General features: G+C 41.8%; 1 protein-coding gene across 3 annotated transcripts; it reads right to left on the bottom strand.

Moving 5' to 3' along the window:
• Nucleotides 1-180: 180 nt before the first annotated feature.
• On the bottom strand, nucleotides 181-11,767 carry PURA (purine rich element binding protein A). Of its 3 annotated transcripts, none has more exons than XM_043575694.1 (2): nucleotides 11,312-11,767; nucleotides 181-5,596 (listed from the first exon to the last, which is right to left on the bottom strand). In XM_043575694.1, exon 2 carries the CDS (start codon nucleotides 5,450-5,452, stop codon nucleotides 4,484-4,486), a length of 969 nt encoding a protein of 322 aa, XP_043431629.1. In that variant the 5' UTR covers nucleotides 5,453-5,596; nucleotides 11,312-11,767; the 3' UTR covers nucleotides 181-4,483. The 3 variants fall into 3 exon arrangements, with proteins under 3 accessions (XP_043431629.1, XP_043431709.1, XP_043431558.1); XM_043575774.1 differs by having other exon boundaries at nucleotides 11,451-11,767; XM_043575623.1 differs by lacking the exon at nucleotides 11,312-11,767 and adding an exon at nucleotides 6,128-6,283.
• Between the last annotated feature and the right edge of the window lie 11,229 nt (nucleotides 11,768-22,996).

Here is a 22,996-nt window from a genome sequence, read left to right as displayed (position 1 = left end):
ATTGACTTAAAGATTATATATAAAGTGCTTGGGCCATGGTACCCACCCAGATTCTCATTATCAATGGACTGATCTTTTCCCCTCCCTTCCACCCAAATTTAGTTCATTGTTCCTGCAGAAAAAGTACAGCATTCCTATATTGGTAAGAATAAGAAATGAAAACAGTGAGTACAACTGATATATATCCATTGACTTTTATTACAAATGTACTTGATCACTTGGCTTCAAAAAGTTTAAAATCAATACCCTATTTTCTGTATGCCAGTACAAAGCAAACTGTTTTACAAATTAAATACCTAAAAATTTGACAAAAATATTAAAATTTGATGAAAAACAATTATAAAAATCCTTAATCTCTCTCTCTTCAAAAAAGGAGGCAGTCTTCCCAGTCCTATTATACAATATTAATAATATTCACCATTTTTAGAATAGGTAGCTAAATTATATTTTTCTGTTAGCATACAAAACTCTTAGACTAATAGATTTCATTTGTATATGCTCCAGTTAAGTTTGTGAATGCCATCTGATTGCAATATAATCAACTATCTTTAATTGAGTCCTAATTTACACTTATTTAATAATTTGCATAGTTTAAAAGGGATAAAGGTTATTCTACAACTAATTATCATAGGCTATTACAGTGCTATTTTTCAAGGCAATAAGTATTTGCTCCCAAATGAAATTATGTCTTCTTTAGGCAGGGGTTAAAATTACTAGCAGCTTTCTCCATTACCTGAACAATCAAATTGGAATAGTTATCCATCTCTAGATGTGAAGACCTAAAAAACACATCGATATATTTTCCACTTTGAGTCAAATTTCAACCCCTGCATGGGACTAGAAAGTGAGACTTTCAAGGTTTTTATTTCACTGTTGGGTTTTGGTTTCTACTCTCCATGGCTTTTAGGAAGCTGGGAAAGTTTGTCTTTCCTGACTCACATTGTCTCTCTTTTCCATTTGGCAAATATTCATCTACCTTCAATCTGTATCTAGTAGAGGAAAAGCCGACATGGCTTTTCTTATGAACTTCCTTTGTTGTCAAAGGCATGTATAATGATTTCTACAGTTCTGGTTAGTTAACTTTAGCTCCCTCTGTGGCTGGATGACTGCTGCTTCTAACATCAGCATGATAAATAGGAGGCACAAATAAAAAGTAGCTTAAAAAAAGATTTGGTGATTTAAAAGAAAAAAAAAAAACGAACAACACCAAACACACACACATATATGGGCATTTCAAATCTGGTGGCTGATCTCTGGATTAAATTACTTGACAGTGTCTCTCATTTTAAAGAACGTCAATATTGCAATGCATTTCAAGTTTTCTTTTATACTTAGGCAAATAATATAGTTTAACCAAGCTCTTGGACCTCAATTGTAAGACAAAGCAGATCATTAAAAATAAGGCATACTTGTCAGGAATTAAGTTTTGTTTGCTTGTTTTTGGCACATTTGATCATACTGTCTTCTATGAATAACACATATGGTCAAATATACCATTTCCTTTTTCATTTCAGCACAAACAGGGTTTACCAACTAGTAAAATAAAAAACAAGGAAAAACTCCAACATAAAACACTGAGATATAGAACCTTGGTAAAGTACCGAGCACCTGGGGGGAGGGGTGGGGAAAGGATGAAACAGTAGAGGGAGGAAAGGTTGGGAGGGTGCTTGGGGAGGTAAAGTGAGATGCAAAAAAGAGCATCTTTACAGTCACTTAGTCTTTTCTAAGATCACCTCTTAAGTCTTAAAATATTTGCATGTGGATTTCTTTTTAAACCCAATGACCATAAATCAGACACTGGTTTCAAAATCTTAGTAAGATTGTGTTTAACTGTTATAGTGTAAAGACAATTGCACAATACATGTGCTTATTGATCCGGTAGGATTCCAAGCAGAATCTGAAGTCTGTAGGTAAGAAAGGTTTCACTTTAGGTAACAGTGACCCTAAAGAAAACCTCATGAAAGAACTCGCATCTCAAATAAAGGACACTTTGCCTAAGTTTGCTGTGTTTTTGTTGACTTGCACTACTTATTGCTGGCTACTATGAAACACTGATCTAGGAGTACTCCAACAACCTGTAGTACAAGGCTTAACTTTAAGAAGCTATAGTAAACAAGAGACAAAATCAAAGCAATTCTCTTTCCTAACTAGTAACAGCACAGAGAATGCAGTCTTTTCCATATCACAGTAAAAGTACAGTGAACAAAACAGCTCAACAAACCTTAAGACAAAAAAGTGCAGGTTATTAATGTTTACATGCAGTTGATAAGCATTCCAAATGTCACATTATGCACTGTAAAAGCTCAACTTTACTATATGGAAATAAGAAAAATGCACCTTGGGGGAAAGGGAAAAGCAATTTAATCATTTCCAGTGATTTTGTAAGTAAAGAAATTCCTAACTATTGTACGGTCACCTCATATTTAACATTGTATGAATATTAAAAGCAAACAATTTAATGGGAAAATGCACAGTACAATGGAAATAGCTTGTTATTCAACACATACAGTAGATCTCAAAAACAAAGACAACACACTCAACCAGGGAGCTTAAAAATATCAAATCAAAACCCAAAGAACCAGCAGAAAAAAAAAATCCTTCAAAAAGACAACTGTTTCACCTTCCTAGGCCAATGCTTTACAATGTGAGAAGCACTGATACCTTCCAGCTCCTACAGGTGGTGTCTTCTACATACAGCAGTAAGATCTATATGGCTGGATTTGCCAAGAAACAATTCCATCCCCAGAACTCTCTATAGCAGACAAAATCCTTTTTTTTTAAACCAAAATACTTTCTACAGAATTCCAAACCAAAATGTACTGTTTAAGGCATCTTTTTTATAACATTTTCTCTTCACTCAAAGATGATAGTCATGCAGCAGTTTAATGATAAAAATATATTAATATTTTACTATACAGCAGCAAGAAGTTAGTTGTCAATTAAAAGCACACGAACATCTTTAAATGAAAACCTGTAAAAGACTATCGATACAAACAATTTCAGTTTGGAGGACACCAGCCTGGTAAAGTGCTCTCCTAAGCTTTGCATTTTCATACCCTACACCTTGAATATATGAGTTATAGAACATACTTTTGATAGAAGGCTTGTACACTTGGGGAACACAAATACACTTAGCATATAATGTAGCCAGTAATAACTAGCACCACAGCTACATGGAAATCCTTTACACATACCAACTTGGCTTTCACTTTTAAAATGAAACTCAGAATCCATGGCTCAGTAGGATAACTATAATTGTGTTGCTCTGCTTTTTAACAGGTCTACATAAGTTAATAGCACTGGCAAAAATCAAAGAATAGCTTCAGACCTCTTACTAGTTTAGGAGACAGTGCTAGTGACCACAAATAGACTTGCTACCTGATGTCCAAGTACAGGTTCACTGGAAATTGCTGCACGTTAGTTTAAGTTTTTAAAATCTTTCTACACATAATAAAAAAAATATATTATGAACGATACATCTCATATACACAATAATGACAAAACACCTACTCAATCAAAGCAAACAGATGCAGAAAAATATTATGGGAGATTTCCTTTTTCTTTCTTTCCTCTTTTTCCTTTGACTATTGAATAACTTTGGTTCCAACCGTAAAAATCACAACTTAGCAAATTTCATTTAAATGCCTTTTTTAATAATTTCTTCATGTTCACAGAAGTTTCACTGACCATTTTTATATGTTTAAGGTCCAGATGCAATGCATATTGTATAAAAGAGAGCACTTATTGTTTACCTTGCATGAATTAAACCTACGTACCTTTAACTCTACAAACTTCTGCATAACATTTAGACAAAGCTCAGACACACAGCATGCCTAGCCCTCATATATATACACATCTCTAATCACAGGTATATAGGGTGTCAAATATACTATAATAACCTCCATGTAAGGTTTGAAATTTGGTAACAAAATGAGAAAAACTAAAAATATTATTTTACGTGTTCTAAAATATCTCTTTTTTGTGCTAAAGTCAAATGTTAGCTCAACATGAAAAGGACTTTTATATAATTCAGCAATATTATAATCTTGACCATTTTGCAAACACTTTTAATAATAATAGCTTAAACGTGTACAAAAGTTCTTGGTTAATTAGGGAAATAAACACTCAGTTCTTTATATTTTTTAATCAAGTAGGAAACACAGTTCATATAATGTTATTACTTTTTGTATTTTTTTTTGTTTTTTGTTTTTAGCAGCTGCTTACTGTTTTATATGGTGGATAAAGTGGACAACATCCAGCGATGGGTGGCAAGTCAAGAAGAGAAACTGTCAGTTGGTGGAGGTTCTGTGGGTGGTGCTCCCTTGGAGTTAACAGTTATTTTTTTTTTTTTTTATTTTTTTACTTTTTAACTTTTTATTTTCTCTCTTTCTTTACAGTATATTTTCTGTGTGTGGTTGTGTGTGTGTGTGTGTGTGTGTGTGTGTGTATGCATGTGTGTGTGGGTTTTTTCCATTCAGTTTGATCAATCTTCTTCCCCTTCTTCTTCACCCTGCAGCAACAGGGTGGCAGCGGCGGTCTCCTCCTGCTGTTGCTGCTGCTGCTGGTGGAGCTGCTCACAGGCAGCTCGCTTCTCCCTCTGTTTCTCTTGAATCTTCTTCATCTCCTCCGAGTACTTGCAGAAGGTGTGTCCGAACTTGGCCCACACCTTGTAGGGCACGGTGATGGAGTTGCGGTAAGTGGGCTTCACCTCGCTCACTCGCATAAACACGCCGTACTTGTTGGAGCCCACATCGAAGAAGAAGCGCTTGTTGTCCACAGTCAAGGAGGTGCCCTCGGGCAGCTCGGCCGGCTCCTCCTCCACTCCGTAGTCATCGATGAGCTTGGCCAGAGCGTCGCGGAACTCGATGAGCCCCTGTGCGGGCAGCGCAATGGTCTGGCCCTGCGTGGAGCCCAGGCCGGGCCCCCGGTTGACCGTCTGGCGGATGCGCAGGAAGCGGCCGCGCTGGTTCTCCTTGAGATCCATGTAGTACTTGCGGTTCTCGCGCACCAGGAACTCGCTCTTGAGCGCCCGGCGCGGCTCGTCCTGCGCCTGGGCCAGGTCCGGCGGCTGGCTGGGGCCCAGCTGCGCGTAGTGCTCGATGAAGTCGCCCAGGTAGTCGCGGAACTCCACGGCCACTGACATGGAGAGAGTGAGGCGGCTCTTGTTGCCGCCCGCGCCCACCTCAGCGATCTTCAGGAAGCGGCCCTTGGCGTTCTGCTTCACGTCCAGGTAGAAGCGCTTGTTCTGGATGTCCACCCGCTTGGAGGCCAGCTCCTGCGTCTCGTGCTGCAGCCCCCCCGGGGCCCCTCCGCCGCCGCCGCCACTGCCGCCGCCGCCCCCGCCGCCACCACCGCCCCCGCCGGAGCCCGAGCCCGAGCCTGGGTGCCCCAGGGAGCCGCCCGAGCCCAGCGCCGCACCACCCTGCTCGCTGCCGCTGTCTCGGTCCGCCATGATGCTGCGCTCCGCCGCCGCGCCGCCGCCGCCGCCTGCCGCTCCGCCCGCCGCCTCAGTCGCCTCAGCCGCCGCTGCTTTCCCTCCCCGGCTCCGCCTGCTGCCGCCGCAACCCCCACAGCCAGTCAGCCACTCTCGCGAGATCTGCGGGAGAGACGAGACCCGGTAACAGGGCACTGACTCCCCAGTACAGTAGCAGGGCGCCCTACTGTACGCGCCCACCCGCCCGCCGGCACGTGACATTCGCCCCCTCCCTGATGCCAGCCCCCCGACCGCCCGCCCGCCAGGCGGCGCCCACCCGCCGGCCCTCACCCCACACCCCTGGCGTGTGTATGGGGGGGGGGGGAGGTTGTGGGACGCGCCGCGTCGCAGCTGCTGCCGCCACCACCACTGTGGCTGTCGCTGTTGGCCAGACCCTGGGCGGCCTCGGCCCAGGGAGTTGGGGGACCAGGGGTGAGAAGGGGACTGCCATACTAAGCACAGGGAGAGGGCCTGAGTTCTGCATTCCAGTGACCCCGAAGAGAGGATGTGGAGGGAAGGGCCTGTGAAGCGCTACTGAGCCCGCTGCAGACAGGGGACACCAAGTCACGGCCACCCCCTTACATGTGGGCCTCAGTCAGACCCAAACCCAAACCCAGACAGGCCCACCCACTGCCCGCCTGGGCTATCTCCTACCGCAGAGCCCTGGCCGCAGAGGCGGGCAAGGAACAGGAGAGGTGGTGCGGCGGTAACCCTTAGCTGCAGAAGGGGCTGCCTAGGATGAGGACGGGGCGCCGGCAGCAGTGGCGCGGAGCAGCAGACACCTAGCCCGTCCCTCCCCTCGCTCCCGCCGCTTCCCCCTCCCAGCGCACGGCAGCGGCTCTGGCCTCAGATGATCCCGCTCCCCCCTCCCCCCAACCGCAGCCCCGCACAGTCGGGCGGGCGGGCAGGCGGGCGGGCGCACTCACCGGCGGGGGGGAGCCAAGCAGAGGACGGCAGCCGCACCAGGGCCGGGGTGCCCGCAGTGCCTGTTCTCGTTGGCTTTGCCCTTCCCCCCAAGCAACAATCAAAAAGAAACCCCACGTTCACCCAAAAACCTTCAACCAGCCCCCAGTGGGACCACAACTGCCCGCCTGCCTCCCCCTCCTCCTTCCGAGATTTGGGGAAGGGGGGCACCCTGCTCAAGGCTGAGCCCAGCCTGGGTTGCCGGCCAGCTCTGCGGATGAACCAGGCCCTGCCAAGCCTTCAGCCCCTAACCCACTCTTCTTCCCCTCTGGAAGGACCCAGAATGGAGGAGAAAACCAAGCAAGATTTAGTAAATTCACGAGCTAAAAATGTCAGGAATTTCCTGGGAAACGCACTTCCTTACGGGTTTCATTAACGCAGGTTCGCTCGCCCCTTTTACCCCTCCTCCCAGAAACTCCTTAGTGTCCAGGAGAGCCCCTACCTCTCAAAAAAGTAAAGCATTACATGATTAGTGGTTTTTAGGTAGACAGCTAGGTTACCAACCATTAATTAACCAATGAATCTTTGGACAGTGACAGCTAAAGGGGGTCTCTGGTCTCAGAAAGAGACTCGGAAAGAAGGGATCTCTTTCTTCCTAGATCTAAGGCATAATCTAGGGCCTGTTTTCCTTCTTCTACATATATAGCAAATGCTCATACTCCCTCCCTGCAGTCTGCAGTTCTAAGAGTTGTGGGGAAGCTCAGGCCTATCTCCAGGAGAACCCCTGCCATTACCCCTACATTCTCCTTATCACCTTCTGCAGGGGGCTCAGGGGATGGACATCACAGCCTTACTCCTGGCTTTCTCAAACATGGATTGTAGCCTCCATCCTTAGAAGAGTGTTTCTGTCCCATCTGTGGGTGCCATTCCCACCCAACATCCCTCAACCCCCAAAGTAAGGAGTCTTCCCTCCCTCATTCAGCTTCACAGACAGCTGAGTACCACAGTTGTGCAAGCTTCCTGGAAAAGAAAGGGCTGGAGAAGACTAAGGATCACGAAACCCAGATAAGTCTAGGACCTAAACCTTGTCAATACCTGAGCCCTCAAAGCTCCCTAATATATCCCTTCACCTCCTGAGCAAACCTGCCTCCGAAGTATTCACAGCTTGCTTTTTCTTTTAGCAAGGGCTCCGTTCTACCCAGCATTAGCTACTCTGGCTCTGGGCTGATGTTTGCTACTTCCCGCTAAAGAGCAAGAAACAGGGAAAAGCACTATGGCTACCAAAGAGCAAACTGGAGTAGTGCTGTGGGAACCAGCCCCAGAACCACCTACTAGTCCCTGAAATGGTCCCTGAAATGGTTCCCTGAAGGGGAGGCCCATTCTGACAGACAGAAATCCAGGCTTTGGGCTCCATAAAGAACTTTTCCTTAGTTGGGGGCATCCTCCAGTACCGAGTAGTGCCATTTTATTGCTGATTTTTCTAAACTCCCTCCCTTGTCCCCAAGTCTGCAAGGAAGGGGAGAGAAGAACTGTTGGCGCACTTCCACCGCGAAAGAATTAAAACGAGAAAAAGCAGTGACTCCTTCAAGCTCACACAGTAGCGATCAGGACCCTGGATAGACCCTGGCCCCAAACTGGGACGCAAAGGCTGAGTGGCAGGGTCTCCGCACAGAGTAGGGCGGGGCATTACGCTTCCAGCTGTAAACTGAGGCTAAGATCTGTTTCGATCCGTCTGATCTAGAAGAGCCGCTGCTCTTCTTCTGGGGTTTACCCTGCGCAGAACCAAGCGCTTGCCCCCTCAAGAAAGCTCTTAGCAGCAAGAAGCCCAATGGGATTGTGATGAGGAGACACGCGCCTGCCGGTCCCATTCTTCTACGCTAATGACTGCTTCCCCCAGGACAGAAAACAAGGGCTTTAAAAATGCCCACCTTCCGTGACCAACTTTAGAGTTTAAATTTCTCGTTTCTCTGTCCCAAACATTTATATCCAGGGGTTCTGAAGCAGTTTGACTTTGGGAACACCCTGATTTTCTGAAAAAGTGTCACCAGCAACTGAGTTCTTAGTTCCCCAGCGCACAGGCAACTGATGAAGCTTCTAGACAAAACACAAGTTAAATATCATTTGCATGTTCAAAATGGGAATTTTAAACTCAAATCAGCAAACCACTGAGACCTGGATCTCTTCACATAAATATGCATTTACTTATTTTACGTTATTTATTATATATGTATAAAATTTCTACCATTATATACCAGCTTGTCCCCTATTTTACAAATGTATCTAAAAGGTAAGCAAGGTTAATAATGGCTTTTCCAAAACAATTCAATGATAAATTGGATATTCAGCACATTTTCACTTCTCAAAAAGTTAATTTCAGGATAAGCCTGTAAATGTGGGGCTTTGGTCAGACTAGGAAGGAGATGGTGAAAGGCGGCTTTCCTTAGGCTACAGAATACGGTAGCCTTAAAAGGCAGTCTGGGAAGAATGAATATTGTCTCAGAGGAAGGTCTTAAAAAGTTTAGAAGCTTAAAAAGAATTTCAGAGTTAGATCTGCATCCTAACATTGAAAATCCATTAGAAAATTTGTAGATTTAAAATGACTTCTAGCCATTTGTTAATTACCTAAATAATATACTTAGTAAATGAAAAGTGTTCTAGTATTTAGCCTCTTGAATTTGTTATTCTGAAACAAACAGTTGTAAAATTAAATTGAAATTTTCAATACAGTGCAGGAAAGGCAAAGAGGAAACGAAATAAATTAACATGCAGCAAAATATCAGTGTTAATTAAAAATCATCAAAAAATATTCCCTTTCTACTCAAAGTTTGCTTACTTTAAAAAATCTGATAAACGTCTAGATTTCTTGAGCTCTTTTATTAATACTACACACACATTTTGAAGAGAACAGAGATTGCTTTATTTTTAATCCCACTATCTCTATGCCGTTAACAAACTCTTACCAACAAATATTGTTCACAAGTGAAACAAACATTAGGCAGAACAAAAAGGAAAAAAGCTTCAATTTTCCTCAGCCTGAACTACGGGTGATTCTAATAAGCTTTAGTCTTTAAAAGCAAAAATTAACACACACACACACACATTTATAAAATAAACTTGGAGGGAGAGAATCTACCTCTGGGTAATAAACCCTTTTAGTTATGGAGTTCCCAACAGAAACAATATGCTGATTAGTATCACAGATTTCCAAAACAAAAGAGAAGCAAGAACATTAGAAATTGTTTTCAAGTGCTGCTTAGGTTAAATGCCTGTCTTAAACTACACAATTATCTTCAATACCCAAATTATTAAAAGTAACTGGAATGTTGTACTGCAAGTGTTCAAAGTGGAGGAATTACCCATTTCTTCTCATGGCCATCTACCAGGAAAATGAAAGGAAACTCTTAAGTAAATGTTAACGTTTAACAACAACAAGGACTAATAGTAGTAGTATTTCATCAATCATTTTTTAAAAGCACATTGTCCTTCTATAGCTCACCTAATCTTCAAAATTATGCCTCTCCAATGCTATTTTAATGTTTAAAGATATGAATTAAACATTTAAAACCTGAAGAGAACAATCCATGTGATAGAACCCTCGCATTTCACAAAACGTTTTCACTGTAAGCATTTGCAAAAGAGTTAAATAAACGTAGCACACATTCTAAATTCGATAAAAGATTCCGAGAACCCGACATTTTATGTACCCAAAAGGCCCAAACAGAACCGATGCAAATGTCAATAGCTCACTCTCTTCCGGCTGATACTTAAAAGGTTTTACTAGTACCCAAAGGAATGAAATCAGCAACTCTCTCCACACTCTACTCAACACTCCAATTTTCAAAGCCGCAATTCGCAAACGTCAGTTTGGGCTGGGAGCAGTGGGGGTCTTGAAGCAATAATAATACAAAAAATCCTTTTCTCCTCTCACAGTCTACCAAAAGATGTCAAACCAAATTCCGTCTATTACAAAGCACTGGGACCTCCCTTCCAAGGACACGGGACACAACCACAGACACCGCTGCAAAAAGCTCTCCAAGAGCCCCTGGCCCGACAGAACGAATTAGAACCCTCAAAAGGGTCCCTCACACACAGCGGAAATGAAGGTGGCATTTATTTGGGGATAGAGAGCAACGAGCCAAAGAAAGTTGCCCTAGCCGGACTGGGGCCTTTCTCTCTCCAAGTTCAGAATCAAGGCAGATATATTTGTGGGGGTCCCTTCTAAAGACACCTCAGCCGCCTCCGGAGCCCACTGTCACTCAAAGGGAAGACCCTCCAGCTTCGCATCCGTTCCTTTTGCCCCCGAACAAAGACAGAGGAGGCTGTTGAGCTGACCTAGCTCCGTGGGGCAGCAAAAACGCCTTGTTCGAGCCACCCATCCTTGGGCCTGCCTTCATCTGCGATGTCAGCACGAATGTATTATTTTTTATTTTTACAACGCATCCTGGGCGGGTGTATGCATTGCGGGGGTGGGGGTTGAACAGAGGAGAGGAGGGGTTGGTAGTGAAGCCTAGAACCCTCCTTCCTCTCCCTTCCTGCCAGGGTTGCTGTGCAGGGAGTGTCGGCCACATTTGGCGCACTGTCCCAGGCCCGGGCGAAGATGGCCAGGGGAAATGGGGCTTAGGGATTGCTAAGCAAACGGCACCACTGGTGGTCTACTACCGTCAGCAGAGGTAGGAATGTCTTTTTTTTTTTTCTTTTTTTTTTTAAGGGGCGTGTGATTTTGTTCTTTTTTGGAGGTGGGAGTCCGTTCGTTCGTTCGTGCGCTACGGGAGGGGGGGGGCGTTGCTGCACTGCCTGAGTCCCCGGAGGGAGGTGCGAAGATGTCTACAATGGTACAGTAATTATTCCTGGGGCAAAGAGGGCAATTAGAGGGGACAGGGTGGGCGGCACCTCGAGTTGTGGCAGTGGCAGCAGGGAAGGTCGCGAGGGGCTTACCCTGGCGGGCGGGCGCTGTCCTGCCGCAGGTGAGGGAGGGCGCGGGCTGGAGGGAGGGAGGGCGCGCGCGAGGCAGGCGCTAGGCTGGCGCGAGGAAAGGGGGAGGGGAGGAGGGGGAGGAGGGCGCGCGCGCGCACACCTGTCCTGGACAGCAGCGCGAGCTGAGCGGCGCCTCACTCGGGCTCAGCCGGCTGAAGAGGAAGGAGGGCGGGCTGGCAGGCGGGGGCGGGACGCCGAGGGGAGGAGGAGGAGGCGGCTCGGATGGCTGGCCCGGCTCTCGCTCGTTCTCCCTCCCGCGGGCAAGTCCGGCTCACACCCTGCTTCTCCCGCTCACTCACAGCCCCCTTGGCTCTCCCTCCTCCTCCTCCTTCCCCTGCGGGATCCGCTCGCCGCCGCCGCAGACGGCAAGTCGTGGCAGCCAGACGTCGGCGCGTAACCCGGCGCTCCGTGCGTGACTCCGAGCGACGTCAGCGCGCGCTCCGCGCTACCCACCATCTCTCCCCCATCCTCCCCCCGTGGCTCGCGCCCTCCGCCCTCGCGTCCCTCCGTTTCAGTCGCCGCGGCGGCGGGCGCCGAGCGCGCTCCCTCCGCCCTCCTCTTGCGCGTGCGCGCGCCTTCTGCGCCGTTGGCGCGTCAACAGCCCGCGGGCCCAGGCCTTGAGGCGCGTCTGAGGAAGGGGCTGCCTGTGGCCTCTTTGCGCGCACTTCCTCCACTCGCCGCCCGTGGCGCCCCTAGGAGGACTTAACCCGCGTTGGGCTTTGAAGGCTGGAGCTAGGCTCTGGCGGGTCTAGACCCCTGTAGGGCCTGCACCAGCTCCAACCTAGGGCCCTAAGCGTCGTTATCCGTGCTGCTCCCACCCTGTCACCCTCTCCCTATGCCCTTGTTCCGCCCGCATCTCTGAGGAGGCAATAGACCTTTTATCTCCCGGGAGGGTCTCACCTTGGTCTTCAGACGCCTGCCGAGAGGGCTAGAAGGGCAGAATTAGCATAAAGAAGAAAGAGGCGAGGCCACGTTCAGGCTTAAGCCCCAGGAATCCTTGACAGGAAGCGTGGGGTTGCTGCCCAGCCTCCCACGCAGTGTAGGTGAAACTGGGCCCCTTTGAGGGACTGTGACTAAGGACAAAACCCTGATAAATATTATTTATGCGTCCTTGGGCTGAGAGGGAGAAAATGTAAGAGACGAGTTAATTTTCATAAATTACTACGCAGGGGCGAAATGCAGAATTATAAAGTGTCCTTTAAGAGTTTTCTTGAAATCTTACCAAGTTTGACAAGATGTTTGGTGCACGGTAACTTTCTTCCATACTTTGTATGCTGTCACATCTCTGTCCTGCAACACTGCGTCATGGAAGATGGATCAATTAAAAGTTATCAGCTGCAAAATAGAAAGCTACCTTAACCATCTTTATCATGATTTAAATAGATGTCAGAGAAGTCATTCTGTAGTTAAAAATTTAGCCACTGTCCTAACTTATTTAGCTGAGCATATTTTATTTTGAAGTTACCTTGCAATACACGGTAAAATACCCTTTTATTAAGCAATATTAAACTTTTAAACTCACTTATAGGACTGGACTTTTTTTTAGGAAGCTTATCGAGTTAAACCTTTGAGGCAAGTAAGAGTGAGATGAAATTAACCCCATTTTATAGATGAGAAAATTGAGTTAGAAAAACGTCAGTTCAGAGTTGCAGGGAGTCTGTGACCCATAAAGGGATCTAGTATCACCTACTTTATCCACTAAACCAGAAATCCCTCAATTGTTCACTTGTGGGTATCTTTGGATGCCCCTGTTCCCCGTCCCCATGTATTGTAGTCAGTGCTAATGTCTGAGAGAAATTTTGGAGGTATTCCTGGAGACGCCAAATCACAGAGGACTCTAAAAGGTTTGAGGTTGGAATTCCCTGCCACAGAAAATCACAGCTGTGCAATAAGTTATTGTGAAACAATTCAGATTCTATACTAACAACAAAGTGTTTATTAATCCCTAGTTAGAGGTGAAAAAACTTTTGAGACAGGTTTAAGAATGATGGGTCATTTCTTTTGAATTGCTTCTTTATTCACCTCATCTTTAGGTGGCAGCACTACTATATAAATATCTTTAAAACTACAGTCTTCTGCAACTGGATATCCTAAAGAGTGTTTTGTCCTAAATACATCCAACTCTATTGTGGAGATTAGAAATATGAAATCATATCTGAGAATTAGAATATTTAGGAGGTTCCAGAGGACGAAAAACAGAAAGGCTTTCAGAGAAATTAATACATGGAGTTACTGAAGGAAAAGATTTGAAAGTTTTTAAAGAGCTTTTTCTTTTTCTTCTTCTTCTTTTTTTTTTTAGGTATATGAGGCGCAAGTAGCATCTTTATTCTAAACCTGATCTCCTATTGAACCAGCACAAAATAACCTTCCAAAACAAACCATAGTTTCTCAATACTGCATATTAAAAATTTACAAGTTTAAAGTTACTGTTTGTATAGTTGCCATTATTCTAACTATAATTTTATTTATTTTTTATGTAAGCTCTCCTGCCAAGGTAGGGCTTGAACTCATGACCCCAAAATCTAGAGTTGCATGATCTACCAACCGAGCCAGCCAGGCACCCCTAACTACAATTTTATAATTGTATTAATTTTATAATTCTTCATTAGACTGCATCAAGCTTAAGAGGATCCCAAATAGCACCTTACTGTTGACCCTTGTGAAAGAGAAGAATTCTTCCTGGTTCCTTTCCTCGCTTCCTAAATTTTTCATATACAAACTAAACCACCATTACTCAAACTCAGAGAAGTGATAATACAAACTAAACTATATATAAATTGATAGCAACTTATAGATATTCTACATCTGAATTTCTGCCACAATGTTTGAGGGTAATCAGTTGTGATTGAATCATGTATGGGAGCTATTTAGATCAGTATTTTCTAAGTAGAACGTCATCATAATCAATCTTTTTGCAGTAGGTTTCCCTGTATGCCTTTATCCAAGCCACCAAACAAAATTGAATTTACATGTATTTCAGAATAGACTATGTTAGATTTACAATATAAGTTGTAAATTTATAAGTAAACAAAACTACCCAAGAATATATCTGTATGTTCATCAGGAGTGGGAAATCAAATTATTTCTGGGAAGAGGATGAAGTGTTAATAAAGTCTTTCTCGATGGCAGCTTCCATCTTTCTCAGATCAAACTTAGAGAAGGAGTCTCAAGCAAGTTGGTAGGGCTCAAACTCAGCAGTATTATGTTAAGATTTTTAAGCTCTCTGGTGCCAGCAAATCATGCAGCCTGGGGGCCTTTGCTCCAAACTTCTGCCAACTCCATTTTGGCAGTAAAGTGTTCTGTTGAACAAAGTTTGCACGTGTTTGGGGTGCGAAGTGGTTCCTCAGGCATTTATCTGGTTTTATTCCAGTTTAGGGACTTGAAGACAAGAGTCAGAAGCATGAGACTTGTATAGTACATATATGCCCTGAAACAGATTATGTTGATGATCTGGAATTTTCACTTAAACAAGGACAGCTTTTTCTTTGTTGATGTAAGATTTATTGAAGTGGACCGTTTAGTTTACTCCTTTAATGCTAACATGGTATTGAACCATTCTCAAAAGCAGGTAAGCAGAATCCTCTCTGTTGAGGGTCTAGAGCTGTGGCAAATCACTCCTCATCCTCCTACCCACGATACCATCAAATACCACTTGAGAGCAAAGAGGCTAGTAATTATGTAAACTTGATCTCACTGTCGATGAGCCTCTGATCTTTTTTGGTATTGGTTGTCTGGTTTCATCTTTTTTACCTCCTTCTTCCTATCCTGGAGTCATTGATTCACAACACTTGGCCAAGATATGTGTGCTAATCTGTCTTATTTCAGGGAGCCCCTCTTCCTGTGGGAAACATACACATTCTCAATTTCCATTATTTTTTCAAGTAATTCTAATGGAAAATCCTTGCATAATCTGAGGTAACAGAGTTTGAAAGCCATTAAACTGCTGTTGGAATATTCTTTTGTTTTTGTTTCTTTCTTCTCAGTTTAAGAGTAATGGAAAGAATGAGGCACCTGGGTGGCTCAGTCTGTAAGGCATACGACTTGGTCCAACTTTGGCTCTGGACGTGGGTTCAGGTTGTGCTGACAGCTCAGAGCCTGGAGCCTGCTTCAGACAGATTCTGTGTCTCCCTCTCTCTCTGCCCCTCCCCCACTCGTGCTCTGTCTCTGTCTCTTAAAAATAAAATAAAAACATTAAAAAAAATTTTTTAAAGAATAATGGAAAGAAAAAAGTGCAAAAGCCACACATGTTGAAATGATGGTATTTTAACCACGATCAATGGAATGTCAATTTGTAATATACAGTATGGTAACTTGAAAATGGTAGTTAGTTTTGATACTTTTGCCACTGTTTGGCCTAAATTCCAATCTGTACTTTTCCCTTTCCCTTCCTTCTTTTAAAAAGTAATTCCCAAGTCACAGCTGACATATGGATGAGATGAAGAGACAATGAAGAGCAAAGCTGGGCCTTTCCAAACAGTGGATCTATCTGGACTGAAAGTACTATTGAACTTTGTTGCACGTTTTATGGTGACCCCAAAATTCCCTTGTTGGCTTACTTTAAAATATAAATGTATTGCAGTTTTACTACCTGGAGCAAGATTAAATACATGCATACATAAGTGGGTGTGTACATACAACCAGATTACACTGCCCTCTGAAGCTAATTTAGACCATTTTTATAACCGAATGTAGTAGCACTTTCCAATTAGATGAAGATCAGTTGGTTTCTCTCAGTGGTGAGTCAAATATGTCAGGGGAAAAATCAAGAGAATCTTCCATGGGAAAAACCCTAAGTAAGTTCTTTCTTTAATATTTTGTATCTTTATTTTGTAATTCTTTAATATTTAGTCTTTTTTAACTTTAAGTATACCTTTTCTTCTTGTCTACCTAAATACTCAAAATTAATTATGAAATGTAAATGTAAGTGTAATAATTAGTTTTTACCTCTTAGATAGCACATAAATATTTGCTTGATAAGTATGTGTATAGGGAAGAAATGTTTTTAAATTACTATTCTGGAATTCCATAAATATATATATTACATAAACATTACAGCTGATGTTTAGGTGGCATTTAATTTTTTTTTTTTTTTTGCTTTGAATTTCCTTTTGGAAAGTATTACCTGCTATATCAGGACTAGTTCTTGGAACCCATCACTGTTTATCAGCCTCATTTTCTTAAATCATTTATTGAACAGTATCCATCAATTGCCTATTCACCAGACATTGTTCCAGGTGCTGAACAGACCAAGTTTCTGTTTCCATAGAGTTTCCAGTCTAGTAAGACAGATAATAAACAAATATATAAGATAATGTTGGGGGCACCTGGGTGGCTCAGTCGGTTGAGGGGCCAACTTCGGCTCAGGTCATGATCTCACAGTTTGCAGGTTCAAGCCCCGCCTCGGGCTCTGTGCCAACAGCTCAGAGCCTGGAGTCTGCTTCAGATTCTGGGTTTCCCCTCTCTCTCTGCCCCCTCCCCCTGCTCATGCTCTCTGTCTTTCAAAACCGAATAAATGTTAAAGAAATTTAAAAAAAAGATAATGTTGGATAGTGGTAAGTGCTTAAAAGAAAAAGAAAGCAGTAAAGGGGCAAGAGTTCACTGTGTGATTGTGTGTGCACATGCCTCCCATGTGATATTTTAAATAGAGTGATGAAGGAATCCTCTCTGAGGAAGTAACATTTGAGCAGAGACCTGAAATAGTCATTCATGCGAACATCTGGGGAGATGTTCTGGGCATCATGAAAAATTTATGCCGCATAAAGTCACCCAGCTATAATCCAGGTAACATCCCATGTGGTAACTATGTACACATCTGTTGTTTTTTTTTTTTTTTTCCTTAAGAGAGAAAAAGTCATTAGATTTTCTGGGTACACATTAGGTTTTCAGTAAAGTTTTTCATTTCATATCATTATTGCTCTGTATTTCCCATGCTTATTGTTCCATTATTTAATACAATAAGATTTATGGTAGACAAAGCTTCACAATTCCTCATCTGCAAATCCAAAATCCAAAACACTTTTTTCTTAATTTTTTGGTGTAAAAACTGATCTGAACAGACATAACTCTATTTAAAGTCTTCATTATTCCATTTGGTGTGACTATTGATGCATTTCACTATGGAAATATGTGTTTGATTGGAGACTGCTGCCCAGGACAACACTGGTTAAGTAAAATATAGATAGCATAACATGTTATATTCCTAAAATATTTAAAAACATTGATTCAGGATCATATTTGGTCCCAAGGATTTTGGATAAAGGATTGCATAGCTGTACCAGATTTCTTCTTGATTCTCTGATTAAATATTGCTATTGATGTTAATCTTTAGGTATCTTTTCTTCAAAGTATAACATTTATGTAGTGCTCTTATTATGTATCTAAAACTATGTAAATGCTCTGTATATCAGCTCATAAAATCCTCACAATGGCCTTATAAGTTTATTTTCCTCATTTTACAAATGAGAAAACTGAGGTGCAGACAGATTAAGGAAACTGCCAAAATTACACAGCTACTAAGTGACAGAGCTAAGAATTGAACCTAGACAATTTTTCTTCCTAGCTTGCATTCTTTGTCAGTAAACTAATTCTCCATCTCCTTATCCCTTTCTCCCTCTCCTCTGCTTTGGAGAAGTTTTAAATATCAGCCCTTTCCAAGACCATGAGTTTTCACTTATACTCTGAAATATCAGACACCAAAACTTTACACTTTCTTTACTAACATCCTTCAACAATTTTTTTCATTTTATTTATTTTTATTAAAAAATTTTTTAATGTTTATTCATTTTTGAGAGAGAGAGACAGACAGAGAGTGAGTGGGGGAGGGACAGAAAGGGAGAGGGAAACAGAATCCAAAGCAGGTTCCAGGTTCTGAGCTCTCAGCACAGAACCTGATGCAGGGCTGGAACTCACGGTGAGATCATGACCTGAACCACCTGAGCCAAAGTCGGATGCCTAACTGACTGAGCCATCCAGGCGCCCCTCGTTTTATTTTATTTGCTTCTGATTTAATTTCAGCCATTTCTATTCTCATTTGAGATTGCAGATTTACTTATCCTCATTCTCAGTCTGATAGGTTTTCATGTTAACCTTATCTTTCACCATCCTTTTCTTCACTGAATATCCTTGCATAATTATGAAGCACTTCCCTTATTATTGTGGCCTTGTCAGATGTCAGTTCACATTTAAAAATTTGCATCTCGTTTACTGAGAAGTACCATCTGCTAAATAAAGCTCTGTTGCTGATTTGTAGGTTTCTATAACTCAATGAATTACATAACTTGCTTCAGATAACTTTATTCCTAGCATATTAAAGTCTCATTTTTTTGAGTTGGAACTGATTTTGGTTTTATTATTTTGTCCTCAGGTAAAAATTCTCCATAAGCAATTAGAAACTGAGGTCATTTTTGTATTGATTCATTGATTGATTGCTATCTAAAAGCAAGATTGAGTGTGTTTCATGAAGTTGGGCAAAGACTATTACAACTGTATAACACAGGTAGGGGCAGTTTGAGTAAGTATATTATATCGAACTTTCTTCCCAAGTATCTATTCTTGATTGTCCTAGAAATCTATTGTGAGACACTCAGTGAAGCATTATCTTTTGTGTAATGTTGATAGACTTGTTCTGAGCCAAACATAATGTCTCAGGAGTCACTCAACAGCTCATGTATGCTAAGTTTAAGGGTGCCGTTCATGGCTAAAGGAGCTATAAAGGAATTAAACCCATCAATTTTATCTCATTAGCATACTGTTGAATGAAACAAGCCAACAAGCCAGTTCTTAAATTGCTAAGAAGGAAAAAAGAGACTGAATAAATACATATTTGCAATGAGCTTGGTTATAAAGAACATTAGTTTATTATATGAAAAATTGAGGGCTTTGCCAAGGATTACCTTGCCTACCTTTATGCCTCTATCTCCTGAGAGATCAAGAAGATAACATTTTCTCCTAAGACCGTGTTCCAGAGACACAGCTAGTTCCTCTGCATTATTCTACATTCATAGTATCTAATCAATACAAAACCTTTGAGGCAAACCATTACTATTTACCAAATTGTAACAATGTCTTGGGGGTAAAAATTTCATTTTATGATCTTATAGCTTACCTCAACTGTATATAAACAAACTTTAATAAATTCATGTGATGAATAACTGTTTTGGCTCTTCTGTTTTTTCTTACTTTTAGTTAGAAGATCCCTCCTCTATTCAGTGCGACAGTTAAGAACATGGTCTGGGTAATCTAATCTTTCAGATTCAAAATTCTGCTTTCAAATTCCTAACTGTGATTTTGGGCAAATTACTTAAGCAAGGATAATACCAACAGCCACATAGATATATTATGAGGATTAAATTGGTTAATTCGTAGAAAGCATCTAGAGGAGGATCTGGCACATGGTAAATGCTCCATAACTGTGAACTCTACCCCTCCCCCTGCCCTGCCCCTTGGCACTAACTTTTCCTGCTCTCTCTTAAGACACAAGCCAAGTTCTCAGTCTCTCTCTCTGTCTCTCCTTCTCTCTCTCTCTCTCTCTCTCTGTCTCCAGATTTCAGGCTCATAGGCCTTGGCCTTAAAATTAAAACTGTCCTCTTACTACTAGATTCATCGGTTACATTGTTCTCCAAAACTTTCAAGTATTCTTCCCTTTTCTTGGTTCTGAACCATTATACTCGCTTTCTCTATCTGAACTCCCTATTATGATTTCTCTTGATATGTCTTCCATTTGCACATTGAAAGGTTTTTCCTCATTACTGTAGTATGAGTTCCTTGAGAGCAGGGAGTGGGTCTTAATTACTCTATTACTCCAGTCCCTTCCCTCTCCCTGCTGTGCAGTTTATGCTAAAGAAAATTTTATTGGGGGGTTCCTGGGGGGCTGAGTCGGTTAAGCCTCCAACTCTTGGTTTCGGCTCAGGTCTTGATCTCACAGTTTTTTGAGTTCGAGTCCCGCATCAGGCTCTGTGCTGACTGTGCAGAGCCTGCTTGGGATTCTCTCCCGCCCCCCCTCTCTGTCTCTCCCCAATCCACACTGTCTCTGTCTCTCTCAAATGGGTGATGGGCATTGAGGATGCGCTTGTTGGGATGAGCACTGGGTGTTTTATGTAAACCAATTTGACAATAAATTATATTAAAAAACTAAATAAATAAATAAATAACCTTAAAAAGAAAAAAAAAAAGAAAATTTTGTTGAATAAATAAATCCATTTAGCCTTTGTATTTTTTGCTTATTTTATCCTGGCTGTTCTATTCTGAACCTCCCATTTTCCTGAAAGCTCTCTTGTTCCTTTTATCTCTGGAAATTTTAAGTTCACCTGGTAATGCTGAGATCCCATCCTGGATCATCACAATTTTCAGACTGAGAGGCAAGAGGTTCATTTTGCCACACAATCCATTCATATGTTAGAAAGAAGATTTCCATTTAATTTACCTAGATTTAATTTCACTCATAACCTCTTGGCTCCAGCTAGGCTGATTATTCTCTTTAAAATCTACCAGTATCTTTGAGAGGAGGTCTATTTTTCAGAACTCTTTGTCTCATTCCTTATTTGAAGACAGGACCATACCACTCTGTTTCTTTACATGCAGGGTAAACGTCAGCTCAGGGCACTGACTGGCTCAGTCAGTGGAACATGTGACTCCTGATCCTGGGTTGTGAGTTCAACCCCACATTAGATGTAGAGATTACTTTAAAAAATGTTTTTAAATCTTAAAAAAAAAAAAAGCATCATCTCTCTCTCTCTCAGCTGGAGTGAGGATGAGCTAGATCAATCTTTTAACGTTTTTCTTTTTAATACATACAAAAGACCTATGTAACACATATATTAGCTATAAGCTTGATAATATCATGAACTACCCAGTCCAAGAACTAGAACTTTTCCCAGTAACTTGTATCCACTCTGCCTGGGCTCCTACTCTATCTCTTCTCCTGTCCTCAGGCATACCCAGTATCCTGAACTTTATGCTTATCTTTCAATTGCTGCTTTCTTTTTAAAATTTAGTCTTATATTAAAAAGTTAGGTTTTTTTTTTAAAGTCTATTTATTTTGAGACAGAGAGAGAGGGAGAGAGAATCCCAAGGAGGTTCTGCAGAGCCCAATGTGGGGCTCGAACTCACAAACTATGAGATCATGACCCTAGCCGAAGTCTGATGCTTAACCGATAGAGCCACCCAGGCACCCCTAAAAGATTAGTTTTACAACAAATGTATCTATGGTAAAACAATATGTTGTTTGACTTGTATGTTTTTGAGCTTTAGAAAAATGCTGTCGTCCAATATATAGTTTTCTGGGATTTGCCCTTTTTACTTAACACTATGTTGCCAAAATTCATTCAAATTGTTGTATATAATGATTGTTGAGTTTCAGTACCATATAACATTCTATTGTATGAATATATCTCAATTTGTTCTCCTGCTGATAAATATTTGAGTCTTTTCTAGCCTTTCAAAAAATTACAAAATCGTTGCTATAAAAATTTTTGTGTATGCCTCTTGGTCACACACGCAAAGTGTTTCTCTTGGCTGTATACCTAGGAGTAAGATTTTGGGTTGGAGAGTATACAAATATTCAACTTTGTGATATAATTAATGCCAAAGACTTTTCAATGTTCTCACAGTTTATAAGGATTCTATGTACTCCCAATATTTGGTATTGTTACATGTAATTTTGGCCAGTCTAGTGGGGGTAAAATGGTACCTTTCTGCTTTTTATAGGTTGGAAGAAGTCATTGTTACTTGAAGTTTTTTAAACTTCCTCTTCCTTTCTACATTAAGAACTTGCAGCCTCATTACTGTGCCTGGGAGTTCCTTTGAAAGAAAGCATTTATTTGTGTGATAGTTTCTGCTAAGAGTGTTAAAACTGAGATAGGATGGAAGCTGGGTAGTTTGCATGTTGCTTTTAAGTTGATCTTGCATATACGAACTAAAATTTCTTGTTAATGCTATGCAGAAATGGAAATTACATTCTTTCATATTGGTCCATCATAGATTAGTCTGATCTTGAGTTTACACCTATCTGTGCAACTATTTTAAATAAAACTATTTTTCAGTCTGTCGATCTGGAATATTTCCTCTCAATCAAGTTTAGTAAAGATATCTATGTGTATTACTTTGTATTTTAATTGTACCAAAGAGATCCAACTTACCTACTTTTGATATGATTACATTTACATGATGCAACACAAATTAATCTCTCAAAGATGTTTTAAAACTCCAAATGATCATCTTACTACTGTTACCCACTGAACTGACCTACGCACATTAGCCAGGAAAAGAGGTCTAGACAGCTGGTGCTGCTTCACTGTGCCCTAAAATGTGTGTGTGTGTGTGTGTGTGTGTGTGTTTTTAATTGAAAAAGCCATCTCGTATATAAACAGCTTTCGTCAATAACTAAAAACACATGGAGATGAACAAACGGAATTCAAGACAAATGGCAATACATGTATATTTTAAAGAAGAACTTTTATAGGGTTTATTGTCTTTAAAAACAAATACCAGTTTGTCATTTGTCTATTTTTTCTTGTCTTTGAATGAAGGATTTTTGAAGGAAGGGACCGTGTATTTGTTTTATGTGTCTTATGCTTCTTTATTATGTTGTTAAATATAGTGTCGTATCCCATAAGGGAACTCACAATATTAACTGAGTGCAAAAGTCCC

The sequence above is a fragment of the Prionailurus bengalensis genome, chromosome A1 (assembly GCF_016509475.1).
Source record: "Prionailurus bengalensis isolate Pbe53 chromosome A1, Fcat_Pben_1.1_paternal_pri, whole genome shotgun sequence".
Lineage (NCBI taxonomy): Eukaryota > Metazoa > Chordata > Mammalia > Carnivora > Felidae > Prionailurus > Prionailurus bengalensis.
The sequence above is the reverse complement of the archived record's forward strand: the minus strand, read 5'-3'. Positions and strand labels throughout refer to the sequence as shown.

What these genes read in the sequence shown, in the direction of transcription:
- PURA (XM_043575694.1), bottom strand. Translation starts at nt 5,452, where the DNA reads ATGGCGGACCGAGACAGCGGCAGCGAGCAGGGTGGTGCGGCGCTGGGC.